Source organism: Crocodylus porosus, unplaced genomic scaffold (genome assembly GCF_001723895.1).
Source record: "Crocodylus porosus isolate Cpor-Errol unplaced genomic scaffold, CroPor_comp1, whole genome shotgun sequence".
NCBI lineage: Eukaryota > Metazoa > Chordata > Crocodylia > Crocodylidae > Crocodylus > Crocodylus porosus.
Window position 1 is genome coordinate 12,776,546 of NW_017728910.1, and position 22,851 is coordinate 12,799,396.

The 22,851-nt window shown below is 43.3% G+C and overlaps 1 protein-coding gene across 4 annotated transcripts in view; it reads left to right on the forward strand.

Moving 5' to 3' along the window:
• LOC109308411 (multiple epidermal growth factor-like domains protein 6) overlaps positions 1–22,851 on the forward strand; it is a 291,549-nt gene that overhangs the window by 251,698 nt on the left and 17,000 nt on the right. For all 4 annotated transcript variants that reach the window (XM_019532693.1, XM_019532694.1, XM_019532696.1 and 1 more), the window contains 7 exons: positions 3,355–3,483; positions 10,123–10,251; positions 11,916–12,044; positions 12,131–12,259; positions 13,946–14,074; positions 18,398–18,526; positions 19,770–19,901. In XM_019532693.1, the coding sequence (XP_019388238.1) occupies positions 3,355–3,483; positions 10,123–10,251; positions 11,916–12,044; positions 12,131–12,259; positions 13,946–14,074; positions 18,398–18,526; positions 19,770–19,901 (906 nt within the window). The remainder of the gene's footprint in view (positions 1–3,354; positions 3,484–10,122; positions 10,252–11,915; positions 12,045–12,130; positions 12,260–13,945; positions 14,075–18,397; positions 18,527–19,769; positions 19,902–22,851) is intronic.

Sequence of the window (22,851 nt, forward strand, 5' to 3'; positions counted from 1 at the left end):
ATGCCAGGACTGGAAGTTGAGGACTGGCAGGCAAATTAGCACTGCTGGGCAAGGAGAAGACAGGACCCAAGAGAGGGGGGCAGGAGTTGGGATGTGAAATCCCAAAGATGCTGACACTAGGTTTAACTAAGCAAGGACACTGAAATGGAGGACCAAAGGGGTGCCAGCAGGAGGTAGTGAGGAAGAGACCAGACCAACACTGGGACAAAACTATCCACTAATTTTAAAACACCCAGCTGAACCCCCTATCGAAATTATACCATTGTGTCGTACAGGGGACTTGTGAAATTAAATTTGTTAAAGGTTTATTAAGCCATCAGAAACTACTATAGAAAATCTTGTAGGTAAATTAATAATTTTGTATTCAGGCTATTGTTTGAACAGTGTATGATAAATAAAACCTAGGACAACACATTGAACAAAGAGGTTAAACAAAGTCTTGAAGAAATGCTTAAAGGAGTAGTGTCCATCATGAACTTACTGAAGTAGGGGAAGAAATGGCATGAGACCTTATAATTAAAGAGTTTGTTATGATTCATATGTTTCAGGCTGGCATATTAGGACTAATGATGGCATCTCCTAACTTTTGAGCCCTATACATTGCAACCTTAACATTATTTTAATGCATAATAATAATGCATAATACACCTCTAAAAAAAATCACTGATACTTAATTCTCATTATTTTAGGGTCTCATAATTGGTGCAATCATAGATTGAATCAATGAGTCTGATCTTTTTTATATTTCCTGAAATCTGTTTATCAAATTCCTATGATGCTCTGAAGAAGTCCTGTCAGACTCAGTTTCTCTTGATGGTCTTTGCCCATTTCGGAGAGGGAGCTAATTCTTTTATCAAGTTTTTCATTCAATCTCAATGTATCTTATGTTTGCCATCTGAAAATTCTTAGGATTGGGTCAGGAAAGTAAATGGCAGCAGCACGTTTCCACTTCCAGAGATTTAGAAGATAGACTAGAGGTGGCCGAAACTTCGTATGTTGTCTGAACTCTGCCTTTGTGTCTCCTTCTGTGCCGTACCTACCATTGAGAAGTCTTTGGTTTCTTTTCTTGTTTTTGGAAACAAGCTGTTCATTCATGACAAGGCCATTATTTTTACCTCTGTCCTGTATGATACTACAACTATTGGTTTATTGTGAAATCATATTAGCCCTCTAGTCCCGTAACTTTGGATTATAGCCTCACATGATCCTATATGTAGTGATCTCTGCTAGGGCTGTGCGAAACTTCAGCCTCTGCTTCAATTTGGTGAAGATTTGGCCCAATTTGGTGACTGAATCTCCAAATCCGAATCAAATCAGGAGACCTTTTAATCTCTCCGAATTGAATCAGAACCCTCTGAATCAATTCAGAAAGATTTGACGATTTGAACATAGACACAGCTTTAAATGTTTTTTCTACATACCTCAGGGTGCCAGGCGGCTCATGAATGCCGAGATGGGCACATGGCATGTCCCACGGGAGCGCGGGGGGTGGGCCCCAAGTGAGCCCAACAGTGGACCAGAAGCACTTCCAGGCCACTTCTGGGTCCGCTGAGGAGTGCACGGTGGACCCCTGCAACGGCTCTCCCTCCCCAGCGCCATCTTCCTAGTCATGCACACCTTGCGTGAGGTGCCCTTGGAACCCTTCTGTCTGCTCTAATCTTACCTTCCACGTCTTGTTGGAACTTATTATGAGAGCGGGAGACTGCCTATTCTATTGGGTATGTTGGGGTCTCTCCTAGAATGGCCTGACCCCTTTTTATTCTAGCTAGGCCTCCCTGTCCAAACCCACCACACAGGGTTTGACTCCGAGGCTCTAGCTTTTCCTTCAAGTGCCTGGAGGCTCATGGACCCTTTTTCTGCTCCCTTCTGGAGCACAGCCCTCCCTGGCCCAGGGGTGCGGGCACTGGTTCAAAGCCAGGGGTGATCCGCCAGTCCCAACAACAAACACAAAAATACCCCTATTATATATATGTATTCTTGCACCCCCGAGGTGCACCAGGCATCCCTGGCCTTTTTAAGCTCGTCCTTCCAGTGCCGGGGTTAGTCTCGTCCCAAAAGGCTGCGCCCTCACTGGCACCGGGGTCTGTGCCCCCAGAAGGCCAGGCCCTGCCCCTTCCGGTCAGCTGACTGCTGACAGGTACAAGTCATTGGCTTCCTCTGGTTGCCCTAGCAACCAGCGCCTGGGCTCCTTCCTCATTGCTTCCAAGAGCAGCAGGCACCTTAGTGCCCTGCTACAACCCCTCTCCCCGTGTCCCAGCTCAGCAACCGGTGCCTCCTGTGTCTGGAAGGGAACCCAGGGCCCCCCATGGCCGTTCATACTTCTGGTCCACCTCCAGATTCGCCACCAAGCACATAGGGCCCCCCATGAGACGCTCCATCCACCCTACCATCGCAGTGTTCATGAGTCGCACCTGGTACCTTGAGGGATGTAGAAAAAATATTTAAAGCTGTGTCTACGGCCTGATCGCTGATTCTCCAAGTTAGCGTTGACTCTTCAGATTTGGATTTGGCCGAATCAAATTGGGACAGTGATCTGAATCAATTAACCTAATTACTGTCCCCTAACCTCCACTACAGTATATCTTATGTTCAATAACAATTTGGGTACCTTTTTTCTGAGGTGTGTCTAGCAAATTCTAGTACATGATACTGAGACATGTATTTGGACTTCTACAGAATACTTTTTAAGATTTAATCTTTAGTGGAGCGTAAGTTCAAACTTTTAGGGCAAAACAACATGTGCTATTAATATGCAGCAATAAAATCTATCGCTTATTGCACTGTAGTTCATTGCTTCCAGGTGCCACATTTGAACATCCACCTGGGACTGTAGTACATTGAGCTGGGGCAGAGCAGCCTTGGCTGGCAGGAGGCCCAGGGGATCAGCCTGCCAACCCAATCTGCAAGCCTGACCAGCTGCTCCAACCTCAATATGCTACAGTGGGGCTGGCTGGGGTATGAGGGTGCTTCAGGGTAGGCTAGCTAGCAGGCAGCCCCCACACTGAAGCACCCTTGTACCCCAGCCACCCCCATTGACATCTACACACGCGTTGCTGCAGAGTAAAAAACTCTGCCTCGGGATAGTACTTGTCTTTACAAGGTCTCACCTACAGCAAAGTTAATTAGTTTATTCCATCCTAATAGCACTGCATGTGTAGATGCTGAGATGTTTACTGTGGAGCTAATTAGATGACTACAGTAAACATCTAGTGTAGATGCGCCCACAGAGTAACCAAAAAAGGCACCAACTAAAAGTTTTCCAGTACACAGCATTTCCAGAACCTGGAGTTTCTTGTTTCTAGACATGACATGAAGAAATTGGAACTGTGTTAAAAACTTATTTTCTACTTTCAGCTTGCCCAGATGGATTTTTTGGACTTGACTGCCACCAGGTGTGTGAATGCAAGAATGCTGCCAGCTGCAACCACATTATAGGAACATGCCACTGCCTCCCTGGGTGGGTGGGAGCAAAATGTGACCAATGTACGTATAACACCAAGTCTGCAAGACCCTTTCTTCCTGAAGTCTAAAATATGTTCTTTATTAAATGTACAAGAATCTTACACAATAGACTGATTAGATAAGTCACATTTCTTCCCAAGGATCCCATAAATGGGAATAATTTTAGGTTTTATTTCCTCTACTTCTGTTGAAACATAAAATTGTAAGCATTTTGTTGAATGTCCTATTAGTTTTTAGATAACAGAATCATGTTATGTAGTATGATCAAGCCTGTTACTTTTTGTGAAGCTGTAAATGGTGAAATATTATATCTTTGTTTCTGGTAGGTGTCATCTAATTACTGATTTTAAAAGTGACAAATTACATAAGCACAATGGTGGAAAAAAATCAAAGCTAGGATTATTTTATTACTTGGACGGGGTAAAATGGTTTCTTAAAATGGCATTTGCAAAATGATTAGTTTGAAATGTCAAAACTAGCAATACTGAGCTCTCCCACAACCCTGCCGTATCTGTTTGGTTCTTGGTTTGGTTTTATTTTGGTTTGTTGTCAGTTATGTTTTCTACATAGGTAGAAATCAGCCCCCAGCTCTGGGAGGTAACTAGTTCTTTTCCTTATCTTCCTGGCATGACTTGTAGGCATCACTGAACCTTCTTGTTAGCAGGATGCAATGCAGGTATTTTCTTTGCCTCATTAAATTTTATCCCTTCAAACCTTAAAGGTAAAACCCTGGGTTCCATTGACTTCAGTGAGACCAGGATTTCACCAAAAACGTAATTACTCTACAGCAAAGAGTACTGGAGCTGAGGGGCAGCATCATAAAGAAACCAATTGTTATTGTTGAAGTGGATGGTACAGGTCTCCTCCAACTTACAAATATCATGTTCCTCGCAGTAGAAGATTGGGGTTTAATGCAGACAGGAAGAGGGGAACGATACTCTTGTTTAACTAGTCCCCCTCCTGCTTCTCACTTTCTAGTAACGTTTCCTGTAACCTCTCCAGACGTGCATCCCGATTTGATCAACCTTCATTGCAGCTTCCTGCTACAGTTCACATGACAGGACTGACCTGGTCCCATATAATACTCCATAGCTCCTCCTGACAGTACTCTACCTCCTTCCTGTAATGTCATCTCCACATCCATGCCCAAACACAACCATCCCTTCCATCAAAAGGCCTCTCTCAAACTCTCCAAAATCCTGTTCAGACCAGCTCTCTAACTCCAGAAACACAGCTCGGGAACCTTTACCTTGTCATCCCACCTACTGCTCGTATACCCCATCAGTTCCAACCCCGTCTGCAACCTTAGAACCTTTTCCGCTTAAAAACACCTGGCTGAGCTTTCCACCCTCCGCTTAATGAATTAATTGAAATTTTTCCTTTCAATAGAAGTAGCTGTTTCTACCATGTGTCCACAGGATCTATAGAATGTAACACCATTGAATTATGTCCGTACTGTTTGGGAGCAGAGGTGTTGCTGAGCAGGTGTGATCCCTGTTTCTTGGTTGCGGTCCATTTACGCTGCCCTTCAAAAGAGGCACAAAGTTAGCAATCTGTCAATGGAGTCCTTGACTGCTCTGTAAATTGTATTAAATATGGGAAGCTTTGTTCCTACATATTTTATTAAATTCAATTAAGAAATGAAGCCCTTTGTCATAGGCCTTGCATACCCCCCCCTCCCGTACTCACATAAGAAAACAACTATTTATTCTCTTGGACTGCAACCATTAGAGCTTTATGCTATTTTTGATTTATTCTTTACCCTAGTTAAGAAGCCAAAACCTTCAAGACTTTTGTTGCTTGCAAGAAAAAAGGTAAGGTTAAATAACAATGCAAAGGGGTAACCTGTTTTTCTCTTAGCTAAACAATGAATCTTCATTTTGATTTTAAGACTGACTACTAATGCCTTGTACTACATGGATGACTTTGCAGGTTCGTCCAAAGGTTGCTAATAAAATGTATGAAAGTGGCCCGTTTCCAAGTAATCTGACCATGGATGACATTGTATTTATATCACAGCCATTATTGAGGGTCTTGGTAATGGGGAACAGGGGTAAGGTTTGGAGAGAACCTAATTTACACAGCCATTGATTTGATCTAAGACTTAATACTGTTAAGAGCTGCTGGCTTAGAGAAGTTCCAGTGTACAAATGAAAAAGCTTTCAAAATTGACAGGAGAGGATGCAGCCTGTCTAGAGAGAACTTGTAAACATGGAAGGATAAAATGAATGAGTCAATCTTGTTCTTTTACTGTGTAGGGAGCGGGGACCAGCAATGCAATTAGAAAACTGTTCCCACATTGAGTCAAACTTTGGCAGTATTTACAAGCTTCTCTCATTGTTTGAGTTTGTGTATTTCTAGAAGTTTAGAAATAATAGAGATAATCCATCCCCCAAGGAGCAAAATGTCTAAGGAATCTGTAAGGAAAAAAGTCAAGTAGTTAATATTGATAACTCCAGGGTCAGTTCTTCCTAGCTTCTAATTTGGAGGTAGGCAAGGATATGGGGAGAAACTTAAAGGAATTCAGACTCCCCTACATAAACAGATGATCAGGATTTACCCCAGAGTTGATGGCACTATAAGCATGTGTTTGTTTAATGTGTTTGCACACCTGCCACATATAAGGTAATATGATCTGCTTGTCAGTAGGGCTGTGTGAAATGGCACCGTTCCAATTTGACTTGCGTTTTGATGGAACGGCATTTCGTTTTGAATTCCATTTCGATTCGAAACTGCTGTTCCATTTCATTTCATCAACACAGTTTTGCTGTTTCAACTCTTTTTGACATTTCGCCCATAGGCTATAATGGGGAAGCTTGAAACCGCCTATAATGTCATTTCTGACCTGATTTGGATGAAACGTACAGGAATGGTAGCCCCTTCTGAGGGCATGAAGCCTGCCAAGTTTCAAGGAGACAGGTGCAGGAGTTTGGGGGAAACTGCACCTCAAGCTGCTGACAAGCAAAACTTGTGACGTGGGTGACACTGTGTGTGCGTTAAGGCGCAGCAGGGTGAAAACTGCAGGCATCCTAGCCCCTGCTGAGGCCATGAAACCTGCCAGCTTTCAAGGAGAGAGGTGCTGGGGCTTCTGGGTTCCGGACCCCTGCGTCTCTGGCTGCTGACAGGCAAAACTTGTGACATGGGTGGGTGACACTGTATGTGTTAAGGTGTGCCCTCACTCAACTGACACCAAGGCAGAGAGCAGGGCAGTTCAAACAATGCTGCCTTTTATGCAGTTTTTTTCAACCCTCCCCCAGAGCGCTGGGAGTGGAAGGGACCTCAGGGAAGGATCACAGTCACTGGCCAGCTACACAGTCAATAATGAGAGCAGTCCTTCCCCACCCCACCCCGCTTACCCCTCTTCCTCTTCCCTCTCTTTACTTTAGTTTCTGTTTCCCTGCAGGCAAGCCCAGCTTGAGCTTCGAAACTTGAAACATTTCGAAAATTTCAAAACGTTTCGACCTGCCTTGTTGTGTTTCGAGGCCGTTTCGAAGCTCTGTTTCATTTCGATTTTGCTATTTCGAGCTCAAAATGAGATGAAACTGCCAGTGAAATTTTGCACAGCCCTACTTGTCAGTACTCCTCTCCAGTTAGCTAGGGCATGTGCTGTAGTCAACAATAATTGCTACCCAGGTGCATACAATAGAGTTCTGCTCTGAATCTACCCCTGGCTCTTGCACTGGGTGTGTGGCCAGCACTGTCCAGGCTCCAGGAAATGGGGAGACATTGCCTTCCTGGAAACCTTTTTAAACAACAGCACCTGAAGAAGGAAACCATTTTGAGATTTGGATCCATTGTAATGTTTGTCCCAAGTGGTCTAAATTGTAATTCAAGCCTTGCAGGGAGTAGTCAGATCACTGCTTTGTTGGAGTCTTTCACACATCCCTCTCCGTCTTTGTTCTGTCTTGAGTGTTTGTGTCAGCATTTCCTGGAATCTGCTCGCCGGAACAGCTGGAGGGGCAGCATTTGTTTTCAAGTAATCAGATTGCTGGCACTGTGCTGGAGGATGTTGAAAAATAGTTCTGATGTCATGGGATTTGAATTGATGTTAGCTAGCTATGTGAAGCATTTTATACTGGTATCTGATTATAGGATACATCGGTAGCAATGCCTTTAGTTAAGCTTGGCTAATGCTTTCCATTTTAAGACCGTTTTCTGTTGTTTGTAACGTGGCCAAATTTCAACCATTTGGGTTGACATTTTCCCTTCAGGAATATGTCTTAGGCTGAATTTGGGGGAGGGGGGTCGGAAGTTCTGGCTAAAATACTGCCACTGTTTCCAAGAATGAGATTATGGAAAAAATATTGTTTTACCCATTCAAAGAAATAAACTTACAACCAGTTAATTGAGAAGCAGCATTACCTCAATGTTGTGGGAGTGGGAACTTAACACTCAGTATCCCTTTGAGGCAAATGTGCTTTTTGCTATTCCCACAGACACGCACCCAAATTGTAGCTAAGCCTCCAAAAATAATCAGAGCTTGCACGTGCTCAACAGAAGCTTGCTAGAGTTGAACATCTAAAGTCTCCCAAGACTGTGTCTGCAAGGAGCACGCCCCACCCTAGGCCTGTGTGGGCTAAGCAAGGGTTTCCTAAAGTTGCCCTTTCTGGTGGCCAGGAATACAGAACTGGCTTCGGATAGCGAGACCAGAGAGGCTGTTTCTCCTGTGTGCTCAGCTAAGGTACACGTTATCCACCATAAGTTTGGCACTTCTTAGGATGCTTTAAAGAAACATTTAATGTAAGCTAATTGAAGCCAAAATGTCTGTGATAACACACTGAGTTTTTCCCATTTAATAAGTGGTTGGCTCCCTACCAAAGTTTCTTTGGCATCTAGGCTCATTTGAGCCCTCATTCGGAGCAATAAGAAGGGTACAAAGAGACTGCAGTTTAAGAACTTTGCTTATGGGATCCCAAAGAAAGATTATAGTACTGAGGGGTAACACTGAAAGTTGGAAGAAATTTAGACATTTAAACCTTGCTCCCCCTCTTCCCTTTGCATTCCTCACTGAAATAGCACTCTGTGATGCTTTGCTTTATCACTAGAGAAGCCTGAATAAAATAGCTTGATTATTTCACGTGCTGTCTCATTTCTCTAATAGCAATTCCTCTGCTAAGCGGGATAGCCAACAGATGAGCCAAGCAGACTTATACTCTGAATGAGAGAGGAAAACATTTAATTTTCCTCTCCAGGAGTTTCTGCTTTTGTTCTAGAATTTCCAATTTACTGAAAAACCTCATCTGTCACCCTGGTAGGTATGACAAGACATTCATAGTAGTCAAAGGACCTGCTCACAACCTGTTTTGCCCATATGATACGCCTTGCAGGCATATTTAATTCTGTCCCTATAATTGGACTAAAGCTTAGAGAGAGAATTGGAGTCTTAATTTGGTGGCGATAATATTTGAACTTTATTTATTATATAGATTTTTTTTAACTATTTTGCAACCAAGTAGCTTAACTTGCTCGTAGTGTTGTAGCATGAATAAGACCCAACAGATGAAAATAAAGGTTGTATTTAAAGGGAGCTACCAGTGAAATGTCATCCATGCAAATCACAGCTGGGACCAAAGACCTCAACCAGCAAGCTAAGGGTAATGAAAAGACCAAATGCTGGCAACTAGATTCATCCCCCAAGTGAAGAAAATTCCATTCTCCTGCTCTTCCCCCAGGGATGTGTCCTTCATGCAAGACTACATTTTAGTCTATAAACTGACCCTCTAAAATGCTAGGGATTTTGATGAAAGGTCAAAGTTTGGACCCAATCCTCGAAAGGTCTGTGCACCCAAGACAGAGGGAGCAAAGAGTAGGTTGGCCCACCGACTACCAGGCTTTTGTGTCTTTTCACAGCTGGAATGCTAATAGCGATTGCTATTTCTACAGATACCCATTGACAGTAAAATGAAACACTACATACATAAGGCAAAAACAAAAAAGCACCTGATTCTTTTACCTCAGCCAGCTATTATAAGGCAATCCAACTTTTCTACTTGAAATATCTTTATGTTCTGGGGTGGTACTTTAGAAAACAGTGAAATATGTGCTCTACCTATGCTCTACCATGGAGGGACATCCGTGACAGCGAAGACTACATCTCTCCTAAAATGCCACTTTTTATGGCAGGCAGTACTAGTACAGAAGCATAGCTGTGTGTCTGTGAGATACTGTATTAAGTTTCACCTGGGAGGCAGCTGCTTACATTGTGTGATCATTCCTCTCTGACCGAAGAATAAGGCTCTGAGTGAACTAATGCATCCAACTGTGAAAAATGAACAATGAAAACAATGAAGTTGTCAGTTCTCTTACCAGGATGCAAATAAATAACCAGCCTGTCAAATAGGCTGCTCTGCTGGACCATTAGTTTAATACAAAGACATTCCGAGGTACGGGGACATGACAGCTGATCTATCACCCGAGTGATTCCAGTCTTTGATAAAAGTCTGTTCAGAACGGGTTATGATACATATTTTTAAGCTCATATTATTTAATGTCAGGCATGGCTAATACATGAACTTGTGTACCTCAGCAATGTGGGAAATGTGTGGTAAGAAGCCAATTTCTAACTGATTTCCTTAGATTTGGGTTATGTCTGAATTTTGCTCAGTATGACGCCTCCTTTGATGGGTTGTAACTGAATTTTATGGGTTTCTCTCTTTGCAGCCTGCCAGGGTGGCAGTTTTGGGGAACGCTGTAGTCACGTTTGTAATTGTCACAATGGAGCGCTCTGTGATCCTGTAACTGGGACATGTATTTGTAGAGCAGGCTGGAGAGGAGCTACTTGCCAGGAAGGTACAGCGAACATTTAATTTCAGTTGCAAGAAGAATATGGAAGAGAAAAATAAAGTTTTCGATTCAGAACTTTTTATTAGTATTGAAACTCAGTTTTTACGCTGTTGTCAAACTGCTTTTGATCTAAAGACTATTATCTAAAATAGGTGTACATTGTAAGAGCCTTCCTGCTAAGGTTTTCAAAACTGCTTTGCAGATTTAGTCAGACAAATCCTCTTAATGTCAGTGCTGAATGTTTTTGCAGAATGCCTTAATTAAATTCCAGTATGGGTCTTCAGTGTAACCTGTCTTAAGTGAAGGGGCAGAAATACTAGCTGAGATTAGTCTTTTAGTAACCAGCTTGTGGATTGTCATTTAATAAGAGAAGTGTTTTGCATATGCAGAAATGGCAGTGCAAGCTGTAGGAAAATAAAGATGGAATTAAGAACCGGAAGCATTTCGAATTCAGCATGTCACTTCCCTAGTAATATGTGAACAGCTAGGAGAGGTCCCCACATACATAGTCCAGAAAAAGCAGAAAAGGATCCACAAGTCAAAGGATACAAGGTGTTCCCAGGGATAAGTGGTTTAGCTCAAAGAGATAAAGTGACCTAGGACAGTGGCGCTCAACCTTTGGACTCTGCAGGCCACATGAGTGCCACAGAACCTGTCTGCAGGCTGAATTAGGCCCCGCGCCACCTTAACTGGCCCCTGCATGTGAGGATCAGGCCTTAGGGCCCTACGCTGCCACCACATCCTGGGACCAGGCCCTATGCTGTGTCCACACCCAGCATCCGTCCCAATGGCCCTGCACTACCTCCATCCAGCCCCACGCATTGGATCAAGACTCTGATTGCCCTGTGCAATCAATATAATGTTCAGGGCTGCAGTCTACTGGCATCTCTGTGGACTTGTGGGGAGCCTCATGGGCCCAATGACCTGTCTGATGAACTTGAGTTCAAAGCACCCCACCACTGTTTTTCAGTGTGGGGACACTGATACACATCACACTCCAGGTGCTTTTAATGAGCACAGCTCTCAGAGCTGCTCTAATTAACACCCCCCCCCCAACACGCGCATACACGTACACATACACACACACCCACCCACCCACTCCCCTCCTGGAATATATCTATAAATGTCTTAACGTGTTGAGATCATGATTTTAGGACATAGTTAATCACTTTCTTCACATGCCCTTAATCTTCATTAATAGTAACTTCTTTCAGATTTTAGTTTTATTCTTTAGAACATTACATTAATGCATTTCCATTTGCTTCAGTATTGAGTTACTTCTAATTAACTCCCATGTAAGTCAGCCGTGATCATTTCCTGTAGGTCATATCCAGATCTGACTTTGAGCCACTTGCACAATCAGCAGGACTGTACAAAGTGTAAAGAGATTTAGGTTCTATGTTTTTTCTCTCGCATTGATTTGCTTAAAAGGTGGTGCTTTTCTTTATTGTTAAACATTTCCTTATCTTGATTTGTTAACTGTTTGGGATTCTGAATGTTGCAGAAACCTCTAAATAAATTAACATTTAGTGTTTAAATTATAAGGTGAAGGAATGTGGAGTATTGACTGTGCCAATGTTAGCACGAATTCAGCAGTCTGTATGGCTTCCTGTTTGTGTAGTCTATGCATACTTTTTTTTAACAAAAGTTTTCAATTTTAATTATTGCAGCCTGTCCTCCTGGTTTGTATGGTGTGAACTGCGTGCAGCCCTGTATTTGCCACAATCGGGCTACATGTGACCGTGTATCTGGAGTGTGCATTTGTCCCAAGGGCTGGACAGGGATAGCCTGTGAACTTGGTGAGTTCCATCATGTCCTCCATTGACTTTGTCTAGATGTCTTGATCCCTGGCAAATCTAGCAAAGATGCATCCTGTTGATTTCAGAGTGTCAAGAAGGGAAATACGGAGAGAGATGTGAGCAGAACTGCAACTGCAGCAATGGTGGAGTTTGTGACCGATACTCAGGGAAATGCAGCTGCCAGCCAGGTTGGATTGGAAGCCAGTGTGATGTTGGTAAGGTGATTCATTTCTTTATTTTGAGTTTTTGGGTGTCCGTGTCAAATCGACTCTCTGCCTTAATCAGATTAACTCTGTCATCCAAGACAGAGTTACTTTCTCCCTTTAAATTTAAACTTAAATGTTTTATTTATTGTATGTAATTATAGGGATCAGCCTGTGAATCAGGAGTTCTGCATTGAAGTTCTTGCTCTGTTACAGACTTCTTGTATGACCCTGGGCAATCACTGAATATTTCTGTGCCTTTATCCCTTGTCTGTGGGGAAAAAAGGATCACTTCCTTACCTCACAAGGTTGTTACAAGGATTAATAGATTGTGTGACTCAGGCCTCATCTACACTTACACTTAAGACATGATTAACCAGTTAATCACATCCTAAGCTGTCACATGACCACAAATTCAATCAATGAATGGTGTGGTAAGAGGAGAAATAAGGCACAAAGTTATTCCACAATATATGTGGAATAACATTATGGCTTTGTACTGTCATACCATTAATTGGATGTGTGGCCAGGGCCCCCTGTGGCTGGGCCCATGTGCACCCCAGAACCTGGGGGCTCCCAGCCGCTGGGATGTCCCAGTCAGCCCCCTGGCTGGGAGACCACAGCTGATATGGGCTTCCATCTGTGTGGGGGTGCTCCTGGAGCACTCCCGAATCTGGGAGATTGCATACAGCTTCTGGGGTACAGCATTTGCCACTGCCAGAGCCAAGCAAGTCCTGGTAGTGAGAGGGATGGGAGTGTAGCTTTGGTTGGGGGGAGAAGGTCAGGAGGCTAAAAGTAGCCTCTGATCCCCTCCAGCCCCCAGCAAAACCCTATGGATTGCACCTGTCCCCTCCTCACCCATGGGTCACACCTGCCTCCTGACCCCACCCACAGGTCACGCCTGCCCCCTGACCCCTCACAGGTCATGCCTGCCCCCACCACCTGCAGGTCATGTCTGTCCCCCACCCCTTGTGGGTAGCGCCTGCCCCCACGCCCCGACAGACCCCTGATCCCCTCCAGCCTGCTGGCCCTCCAATCCCCTTGCTAGCTCCCCCATCCTGATTTACCTGATATTGGGCAGCCATTTTAAATGGATTTAACGTCCCCCTAATGCCCCCGGATGTCTGTACTTACCCAGGATCATGCTGGCTCTGCCACTGCATGACACAAGATTACACAGCAAGTCGCACCTGACTCTTTATGATGCTTCCAAAATACTGAGAATGTAGAAGTCACATTATTCAGCGAGAATCATAGGAAGCTGAAATGTAGGCTTCTTATTTCTGTGTATCTGAGTTTGTTTTATAGCTTTCTGAAGACCTTTAAGATAAGAACTGTACAGGTATAATATGCTGTCATTGTTAATGAGATATGATGTTGTTCAAAATGTACAGGGAAGCATAGAAGCCTAAATTTTGTTACCCTTACTATATAATCCATTCTCATCTACAAATTTTTAGATTGCTATTAAGACTTTACAATCATTCATGTCCATGTTGACTAGGAGTCAGGACTGAATGTAACAATTTTTTATATGCCTTCTGTATAGACTCTTTAAATGATACATTCTGGTCCTGTGGTTTTTCAGTATAGATCACCTCAATGTGTGCCATATAAAGGCTGATGGCTTGCGCATTCTTTATACATATTTGAAAAAACAATTATTCTGAACATCTCCACATGTCCTTCTCCTCCTAGTCTGTCCCTCTGGCTTCTTTGGAGAGCAGTGTAAAGAACGGTGTGACTGCGAGCACAGCTTGTCCTGCCACCATCAAACTGGAGTGTGTCACTGTGATAAAGGATGGCGAGGAAAACAGTGCGACAAACGTGAGTTCCTCCTAAGTATACTGAAAAAACATCTTCCTGACATACCACATCTTATGTTAAGACTCCAGTCCTTACACCCATGCATAATCTCACTGAAATCAGTAGGAGTTAAGGGAGTTCAGGACTTTACAGAATTAAGCCATAAGAAATATGTTTCTGTGGGGATATGGTAGTTTTCTACTTCTCCACAACTCAAGCTACAATTTCCCTGTCAGCAGATTTTCATGATGTTATTTCACGTTATTATGATATTTAACATTCTTTCATGCCAAATACCATCTGTTCCCAAGACTAGCAATTCATCACCTTCCAGTACCAAAAAAGAACACTAAATGTTAGCGTCTTGATTCTGATCACTAGTACATGGGCCCAGTGCTGTTCAGTGTGTTTATTAACAATTTGGGTGCTAGCATAGAACTCTTCTTGAGCAAGGTTGCGGAAGACACAAATCTGGGAAGGATTGTAAACACGTTGGAAGATGCAAGTGCAATTCAGAAGGATCTTGGCAGACTGGAAAGTTGGGCTAGAACTAACAGAATGAGTTCAATATGAACAAATACAAGGTGCTACACCTCAAGAGAAATAATCAAAACCACAGATATAAAATGGGTGTAGCTGGCTGTATAGCAGCACTATGGAAGAGGCTTTGCGAGCCTTGGTAGACCACAGATTCAGTAAGAGTCTGTAGTGTGATGCAGTTGCACAAAAAGCCAATCCAGTTTTGGGATGCATTAATAGAAGCATTAGGGGTGCAGACAGAAGTGCAGCTCCCCACTGTAACTGAGAATGCTTTGCAGGAAGTGTTCTAAGTTTGAACAATCCCCTGGACCAAACAGAAGTTCACTGTTGGTTCCATTAGTCGGGGGGGAGTCTTGCTGCTGGCTGTAAGCATGCAGCTGGTTTCCCATAGCAACGCCCCCTTCTCCCTGCCAGCCCACACTGTTTTCAGAATGGGAGGGGGGGAAGGGAGCTGAGGGAGCTCATTCTAGGTTCCTCAGCTGGCTTTGGAGGATGGGGTAGGTGAATTGGAGCTCCCCCCACCCCATCTCAGGGGTCTCCAAAACAGCTTCCTGATCCTCTAGCTGGGGCTGAAAACCCCCAAACCGAATGTATTCTTCTCCCTTTCCCCCTTCCCATTCTGAAAACAGGCTGGGAGGCAGCGCAGGCACAAGTTACAGAAGACGCTCTGTTTTGAAGCATCTTCATCTGAACCCTCACGCAATGAGGGTTCAGATTTTCACCCTATCAGCCATTTTTTAAGTGGTCTGCAGCAGTTTGAAGTGGTCTGCAACACTTGTGTTTGCTCACTTCTATAAACCACTTCCTGTGACCAGATCAGGTGAAAATTGTCATTTCTGTCTGCACCCTAGGTACAAGATGTAGGAGGTGATAGTGACTCTATACTCAGCACTAGTTAGGCTTCATCCATAGTACTGTGTGTAGTGCTGGGCTCCACATGTTAAAAAGCAATTGGAGAAATTACAGAGGCAACAGAGATGGTCAAGGACTTGGAAGGCAAGTCATATGAAGAGATGCTGAAGGAGCATGTTCAGCTTGCAGAAAAGGCTCTTAAGAGGAGACATGATAGCAGTCTTCAAATACTTGAACAACTGCCATAAGGCAGAGGGGAAACATCTTTTCTCTCTTGCTGTAGAGAGGAGGACATGGACCAGTGGCTTGAAATTGCAGCAAAGCAGATTTAGGTTGGATATCTGGAAAAACTTCACTACTAGAATACCAAGTAGTGGAATAGACTGACTAGGGAAGTTATGACCATCACTGGAAGTGTTCAGAAAAAGATGTTGGAGAGCCACTGGTCAGGGATGACCTAGGCATAACTATGCCTATGTTCTGCTTGGCAGAATTCAATTTTTTATATATGTAATTTAGACAGATAATATCAATGTTTATTTGTAAGAATTTATTTCAATTTTTATCAATTTAAATTTTCAGGATTGCACAAAATTGGGAGTGGGGGGGCAGACAATTTATTGACAGTGTACAGTTTATTAATGACCGCTCCCTCATCTGCTGCGTCACTTCCTCTTCCTTTGTTCATCTTCCAGTTCCCTGGGGTTTCTGGGAGTTGCAGTGTGAATCAGCATGGTTCTGTAGAACTGCTTCCCCTCTCATCACACCTCCATCAGCCATTATTTTTCTTAAATCCCTTTTCTATAAATTTTGATTATTTATAATGGAAATATTTTTTCAGCAGTCTGTAAATGTTAGGTGAAATTAACATTGACTAATAAAAATCAAATTCTACCAAGCCTACCTATGTTCTGCTATGGGTATTTCTCATGCTTCTAGACTTTGCTGGTTGGCCCCTCCTTGGCCCCTCCCCTTTCTGCTACATGTGTCAGCGTGTTTTTAAGCCTTTCTTAGAGGCATTGGGTGTTGGCTATAGCTAAGGCTGAGGACTTTGACTGGGATATAACAATGCTTCTGCTGGGACCAAAGCCAAAGGTTCCTGGGGGAGGCTCTTGCCCCTCCACTCAGGGTCAGACCAATCACCATTTCTGGGGTCAAGAAGGAATTTTACCCCATGGTCAAATTAATACAAGGGTGTGCGGGTTTTGCCTTCCTCTTCAGCAGGGGGTGTGGCCCTATACCCAGATCTCTTGAGCATTTGTTGACAACATCTCATAGAAGCAGGACATGGGTGGCTGTAGTTCTCATGCTTTACCTGTGGCAGGTTAGGTTGAAGGTAATCTTACGGAGAATTTAGATTACAGTGTAGGATATAGTGTGTAGGATGGTTTGGAAAGGGATGATCTTGCCTTAGAAACAGGTGCTTTAAAAACCAAGATGTTATCTTCTTAGGAAAAGCAAGAAGTATCCAAGTACAAGAGAAGACCTGATCTTGTCTCTCTTATCTCTTTAGTCTTTTATTCATGATATTTGTGGTTCAAGTCAAGTTCATATAAAGGTTCCTTGTGTGCATGATAAAAATGTGCATATTAAAGATGCGAATAAAATCCTACTCCTATCAAAATTGATAAGAATTTGTCAACTAAAAAGGGTTTAGCATTTCAGCTTCTATGATTGCAGGTCAGAATTTGTCTCCTGTCTGTGGAAATCCTGAGCAGCTGAACTTTTACTCCTTTTTGCAGTCAGTTCTCCAAAGAACATAGTTGTTTTGAAAACACTGCTATTTTTCATGTATATTCACTGTTTTGTCAACTTCTACAACATCTACTAAAGGATAGTATCTGGCCTTTAGTTATGTAACCCAGCTGGTACTCCAAATGGTACCCCCTCTCCAATTGAAGGAATCAAAGCAGGTGCACAAGCACTGTGGGGGGCGTAGGGACTCTCCTCCCGCTATAGAGCAGAGGCAGACCACCAATGGGGACTTAACCATATACCTTTTAATGCTGGGAACATAACAGGCATAAATCAGAGGGTATAGTGGACACTACAGTGCCCCAAGGGGGCAGGATTCAACAAAGGTTAGACACTTAAAATCATTGACAGGGTTAACAAAATATAAAACACAAACAGCAGAACAAACAATATGGGTTGGTGAAATATAAAAAGGCGCAAAATGTCAAATGACAAGGAAATATAGGACCTTGGTACCTGGAAGGGGAAGAAGGGGGGTGGGAGGGAACACAACAGCCCCTTTCCACTGCAAGAAGATTTGTTTCTTGTTATTTCACTCACCCCAAGTCACCTCAGCTGAGACTTGAACCTAGATCTCCCAGGTGGTAGGCAGGAACACTACAACACAGCCCCCACTGGTAGCACAGGCCTAGCCCGCAAGGGGTCTTGACCTTCCTGGAGCCCCGGCCTCACATTGAGCTGCCTGGCCTCTGATTGGAGGAGCTGGAAGCAGAGCTGGAAACCTCTCAGGTCACTGCTCAGATCCTTCCTGGAGTGGGGGAGCCTCTCCTGCTGGCTGCAGCCTCTCGTAGGGGATCCTGGAGCCCAGCGGGGAGCCTCTCCTGCCAGCTGCACGCCACGCTGCTGAGGTCCCACTGCTGCCTGCAGGTCCTGCTCTTTCAGGCTCTTCCAGGGCACTGTTCCTGTCCTGCTGGCTCAGCTCTTGCCAGCTCTGTGAAGCTTCTTCCTTGTTGTCCCTTGCTGGTGTCTCCCCTGAGTCAGCCCACGCTTCCCCTTTTATCCCCCTCCAGGTGACCCAAGGAGCCAATCGGGACATGGGGAGGTGACTCTCTGGGGCCTGATTGGTGCAGAAAGGGAATTCCCTAGTCCTCCAATCATCTTTTGCCCTTTCAAAACCCCTGGGTTAGGTCACTGCCAGCCAGCCCCTCACATCTGCTAAACAGTTTGCTTTACTGAACATTGTTTTCTTTATTCCAGCTTGTTTGTCTGGGTACTATGGCATTAACTGTGCCCAGCATTGCAACTGTGCTTTGGGTACCCCTTGTTATCATGTGACTGGAGAGTGTGGCTGCCCTCAAGGATTTACTGGCTATGGCTGTGAAAAAAGTAAGTTGTCATAAAAGCATTCGACTAATTGCCCTTTAAAAATTCTGCAGGGGAATGAATCATTTGTTAAATAACTACATAGCTGATATAAGCAGTAGGACAGCAAGACCTGTGCAGTAATAAAGGTGGCTTAGAACTTGAGAGCAGCATGTTGGATGCACAGCTTTCCAGCTGGCAGAGGAAGAAGACAGGGATTAAATTCATCACAGCTGGCATGGGTCGGAGCCAGCTCTGTTTGCTGTGCCCAATAGGCAATTCTGTCCTTTGAGAGGGGAGAGAATAGGGTCACCTCTGCCCTCCACTAGGTTCTGCTGGTGGGAGAACAGATTCCATTCTTGCCTGCCAGAGTTCTGCTGGGTTGTAATTATCTTTATTATCCTAATTAATAGCCATCACTGAATGTGGCAAAAACCCCAGCCATTCTGTAGTGACCCTGGAAAGCAATCTGTGTTTCCGCTTTGATCCCAGCTCTGTAATTCCTATTTTGTGCTTTACTGCAGAATTTCCAAAATCTTTGCCTTGAGTATAATTTTTAACATAAAAAGAGTTGGTTATAGAGATTTTCAGTTAATATGTATGTCCTTAATTGATCTAAAAGTCTTTAAATGCTTTATTTGATGCTTCCCACACAGAGCATGATCCCCAGTCAGGGCTGTCTGATGTTAAAAGTAACAGAAATAATGATAAATAGCTATAATAAGCACCATTGCAGTATATTTTGTTGCACCAGTTTACCTCACCGGAGAATCAGGTCTAAATATAGCTGTGAGGGTGCTGAGGTACAGAAGTGAACACCTGTGTAAAAACCGAGGTGCAGTAAGATAGAAACATGTAGGCAGCGTGGCTGACAAATGACAAAATGCACTGCGTACAAATGTTTGCGCTAAAGCAGTCTTGCAAGTTTAAACCATTTGCACAAGGTACAATGTCTTTATCCATACATGTGGTCCCCTGTGAATTGTACTATTATTTTAGTCAATTTTGCCTGACATCTCCCTATGATTTTCTTTAGTGACAAGAAAATTGTTGCTGGCCCTTGACAGTTGGGTACAAATTGACTGAACAAAACAAAACCAAACAGTGAAGTAATCCCCAAGTAAATTTAATAAAACTCAAGTCCCAGAAGGCAACATACTTCTGTAGGCAGGGATCTTATTTAATAAATTTTAGCCTTCTCTTTGTGTGAATGTTGTAGTTACCAAGACAAATTTAATTCATTGGTTTACATTTCCTTGTCTCTAAGCTTGTTCACCAGGCACATATGGTAAGAACTGTAACCGAGTGTGTCAGTGCTCTGCAGAAAACGAGGAGTGTCACCCAGTCACTGGCAAATGCACCTGCCTACCAGGTTACTATGGAATTCACTGTGACCTCAGTAAGTATAATTCATGCTTTGAATTTTTTCTTATATTTCTTTTTAAAGACAAAGTTTGCATAATCAATTAGGGACAACTGATTCTTAGGAGTTTTTTGGGGGGGTGGGGGGTTCCATATCTTCAGTCTTCAGTGAGACTCTTCCAGGAATAAAGCAGTTGTCTTTCTAAGCAAGGCTAGTTGAATTGACACCTTTTTTGTAGGAATGAGGATTCTTTCCTAGAGACAAATGTTTTACATTTTTCCAGTCATTTTTGCTTCTGGCCCCTCCGTGGAAAGTAATATGAGCATGGTTTTGCACATACACATCTCCTCTGCAGCTACATATGGATATGGTATAACTCTCTTCCCTCAAAATACCAAAGCCAAAATGTTTCCCGAAAGCTTTGAGTGCTAATGTAAGGACAAATGGTTATTATAAAACAACAGAGTGCAATTGGCAATAAATCTAAAGTGATTCATAAAGTCAGTTAAATTGTATGGTCTTGTTAGGAACAAACAAATTAAACAAACTGTTATTTTAGATTGAAAACTAGCGGCTAGCCTGAAGGACCAAATGCCAATTGGCTGCATATTCCATCATAAAAAATATTCCCAGATCCACACACCTCACACTGATATTTTAGGAGATCAATAAAGTTGTTTGTGGTGGAATGTGGCAACTGAGGAAAAACACACACTAAAGTGACCAAAAGGAGACAGCCAGTTACTGTTGTATTTACAGCTTTAATTTAGGAGGGTTTTATGTTGTGGTCAGTAATATCCCTCTAAAGAATGAAACATTTTCTCCTTTCAAGCTCAGTCATTCTTTCCTTCCATTAATTGATCTTCCTCCATGTTGTCTAAGGAATCAGCTGAGCTCTATCTGTTGCCCTTCCAGACAACGATTTTGAGACTGAAACCAACAGCAATGAATGTGGCTCTAACCAAGAGTTAAAAAGGGTGCTTAGCTCCTGGAATGGAATTAGCTAAGAGGCTCACCCATTTCACAGGATTTCATCCATATCATCATCATGCTAACAGAAGTTATATTTAAAAAAGAATAGGGTCTGATTCTGCTCCTGTTTACATCAGCTTTATACCAGTACAATATTACTGGCTTCTGATTTATGTTAATATATGCAAAATCAGAATCAAGCCCTTGAAATTTTAATTATAATCAATGTTGAAGTTATTAACATTTGAGGGCTTAAGTCCTTGACAGTGCCATTTTAAATATATTGAGTCAAGGTTGATGTGAAGCCCTGACTACTGCTGTGTTGGCTCTTTTGGGAGTAGTCAACATGTATGTGTACAAGGGGCCAGACTTTGACAATTTCATTGAAACATCCCTAAATAAAATGGAATAAGAAGCTCAAAATTTAGCCTTAGACGTTGGAAATGAAGGCAGTTAGACTTGCCATGATTTAGCAGAAATATTTACAGAGTGAAATGTGGGCTCCATTGAAATCAAGTGGGATTTTGGTCTTGACTTCATAGAGGAATGATTTAAACCAGAGTAAATGAGGCCTATTCATTCTTGATGAGGCCTGTTCATTCTTCAGAAGGGCTGGAGCTGCACAGTATCTTCTACTTCTCTATGAATCAATTGTAGACTGTTTAAGTTTTATGTCTCGTAAAACAAAGGGTCAGCCTTGGTCTCTAGGATAGGAATTTAGAGAGAGAATGCTCCCTCACATCTGCATTCTTCCTTTGTTTTATACTTTTCGCTCAATACTTTTGACCAGTCAGTGGCACAGTGTTGGAATGTAAGCAGATTGCTTTAAAATTAGGATAACTTTTGTTGTAGGAACAGCCCTTGCAAGTATTCTAGGATCAGTTTCTGATCTCATATCATCTTGACACTGGGATTGTTTCAGTGTCTTTATTGGCTTTATTTATATTCTGCATACACACTGATGTAACTAAGATGAGAATTGGACCTAATCTATCCCACACTAAAGAAGCTTTCACTGTATTATGGAAAACTGGACTTAGTATCGGGAGCCACTCCCAATGAAAGTCAAGTTGGCTTTAATCCAGTCAGTGTGTGGTTGGATGCTGCTGGAAGCAGTTTCTGGCAGCAACTGCTTTTGTATAGTACTGTGCAAAAAGATTCAGGAAAATATCCTTAAAAGGTGTAGCTGGCTGAGAAGTTAATGCTCCAGGAGCCAAGAGCAACTGGGCTTTCATGTTCTCAAGTTCTGGAGTGAGAGTGAAGAAATGAAATAGTCTCTTGGCAGGATATGGAGGAAGCAGACAAGTATAGTAATAAGAAGCCCATCAGTTGTCCATAACTCAGTGGACAAGCAAGTTTGCCTGCATGTGGTCAAATTAGGGAGAGAAGAAAGAAAGACTTTTGACTTTTTAATTACTTTATTCAGGGGTTCAGGGATACAACAATGGTGGTCGCTTGCAAAGCGAAAGCACAAACAACTTACTACCAACCCAAAAACTAGATCGGACAAGTCTCTTTGTCCTCGGATCCAGAAACCAAATTGGGCAAGGGAGTTCGTTTTCCACACGGGAGCCACCCACACCCATTTTACTGCCCACAAAACTGCGTCCAACGCACACCAAATACCAGAGAACCAAAAGATCCGAGCCACAGACCGTCCGCAAAAGTGCGTCCCACGCACGCCAAATCCCGGGCCAAAAGAATCCCCGGAACAACCATACCACCAACACATCACACCATGACACACCCCTTCGCTGCATTTCCCGTCGTGTCTCACATGCTACGCGGTCGGCGTGCCAGCCACACAGTCCTAAACAATTCCGACCCTGCTCCATCCCATCATACACGTCATACAACCTTCAACTTCCACACAACAGAGAGCAAAAAAGCAGCCTGGCGAGGGCCCAGGACGCGGCAGAGCTGGAAGTCGCAGTTCGACACCGAGCCAGCCCAGTCGCCCAGACCGGTCATGACATCAGAGCGCGTATTTGAGACGGCCGTCCTCCACCCGGCA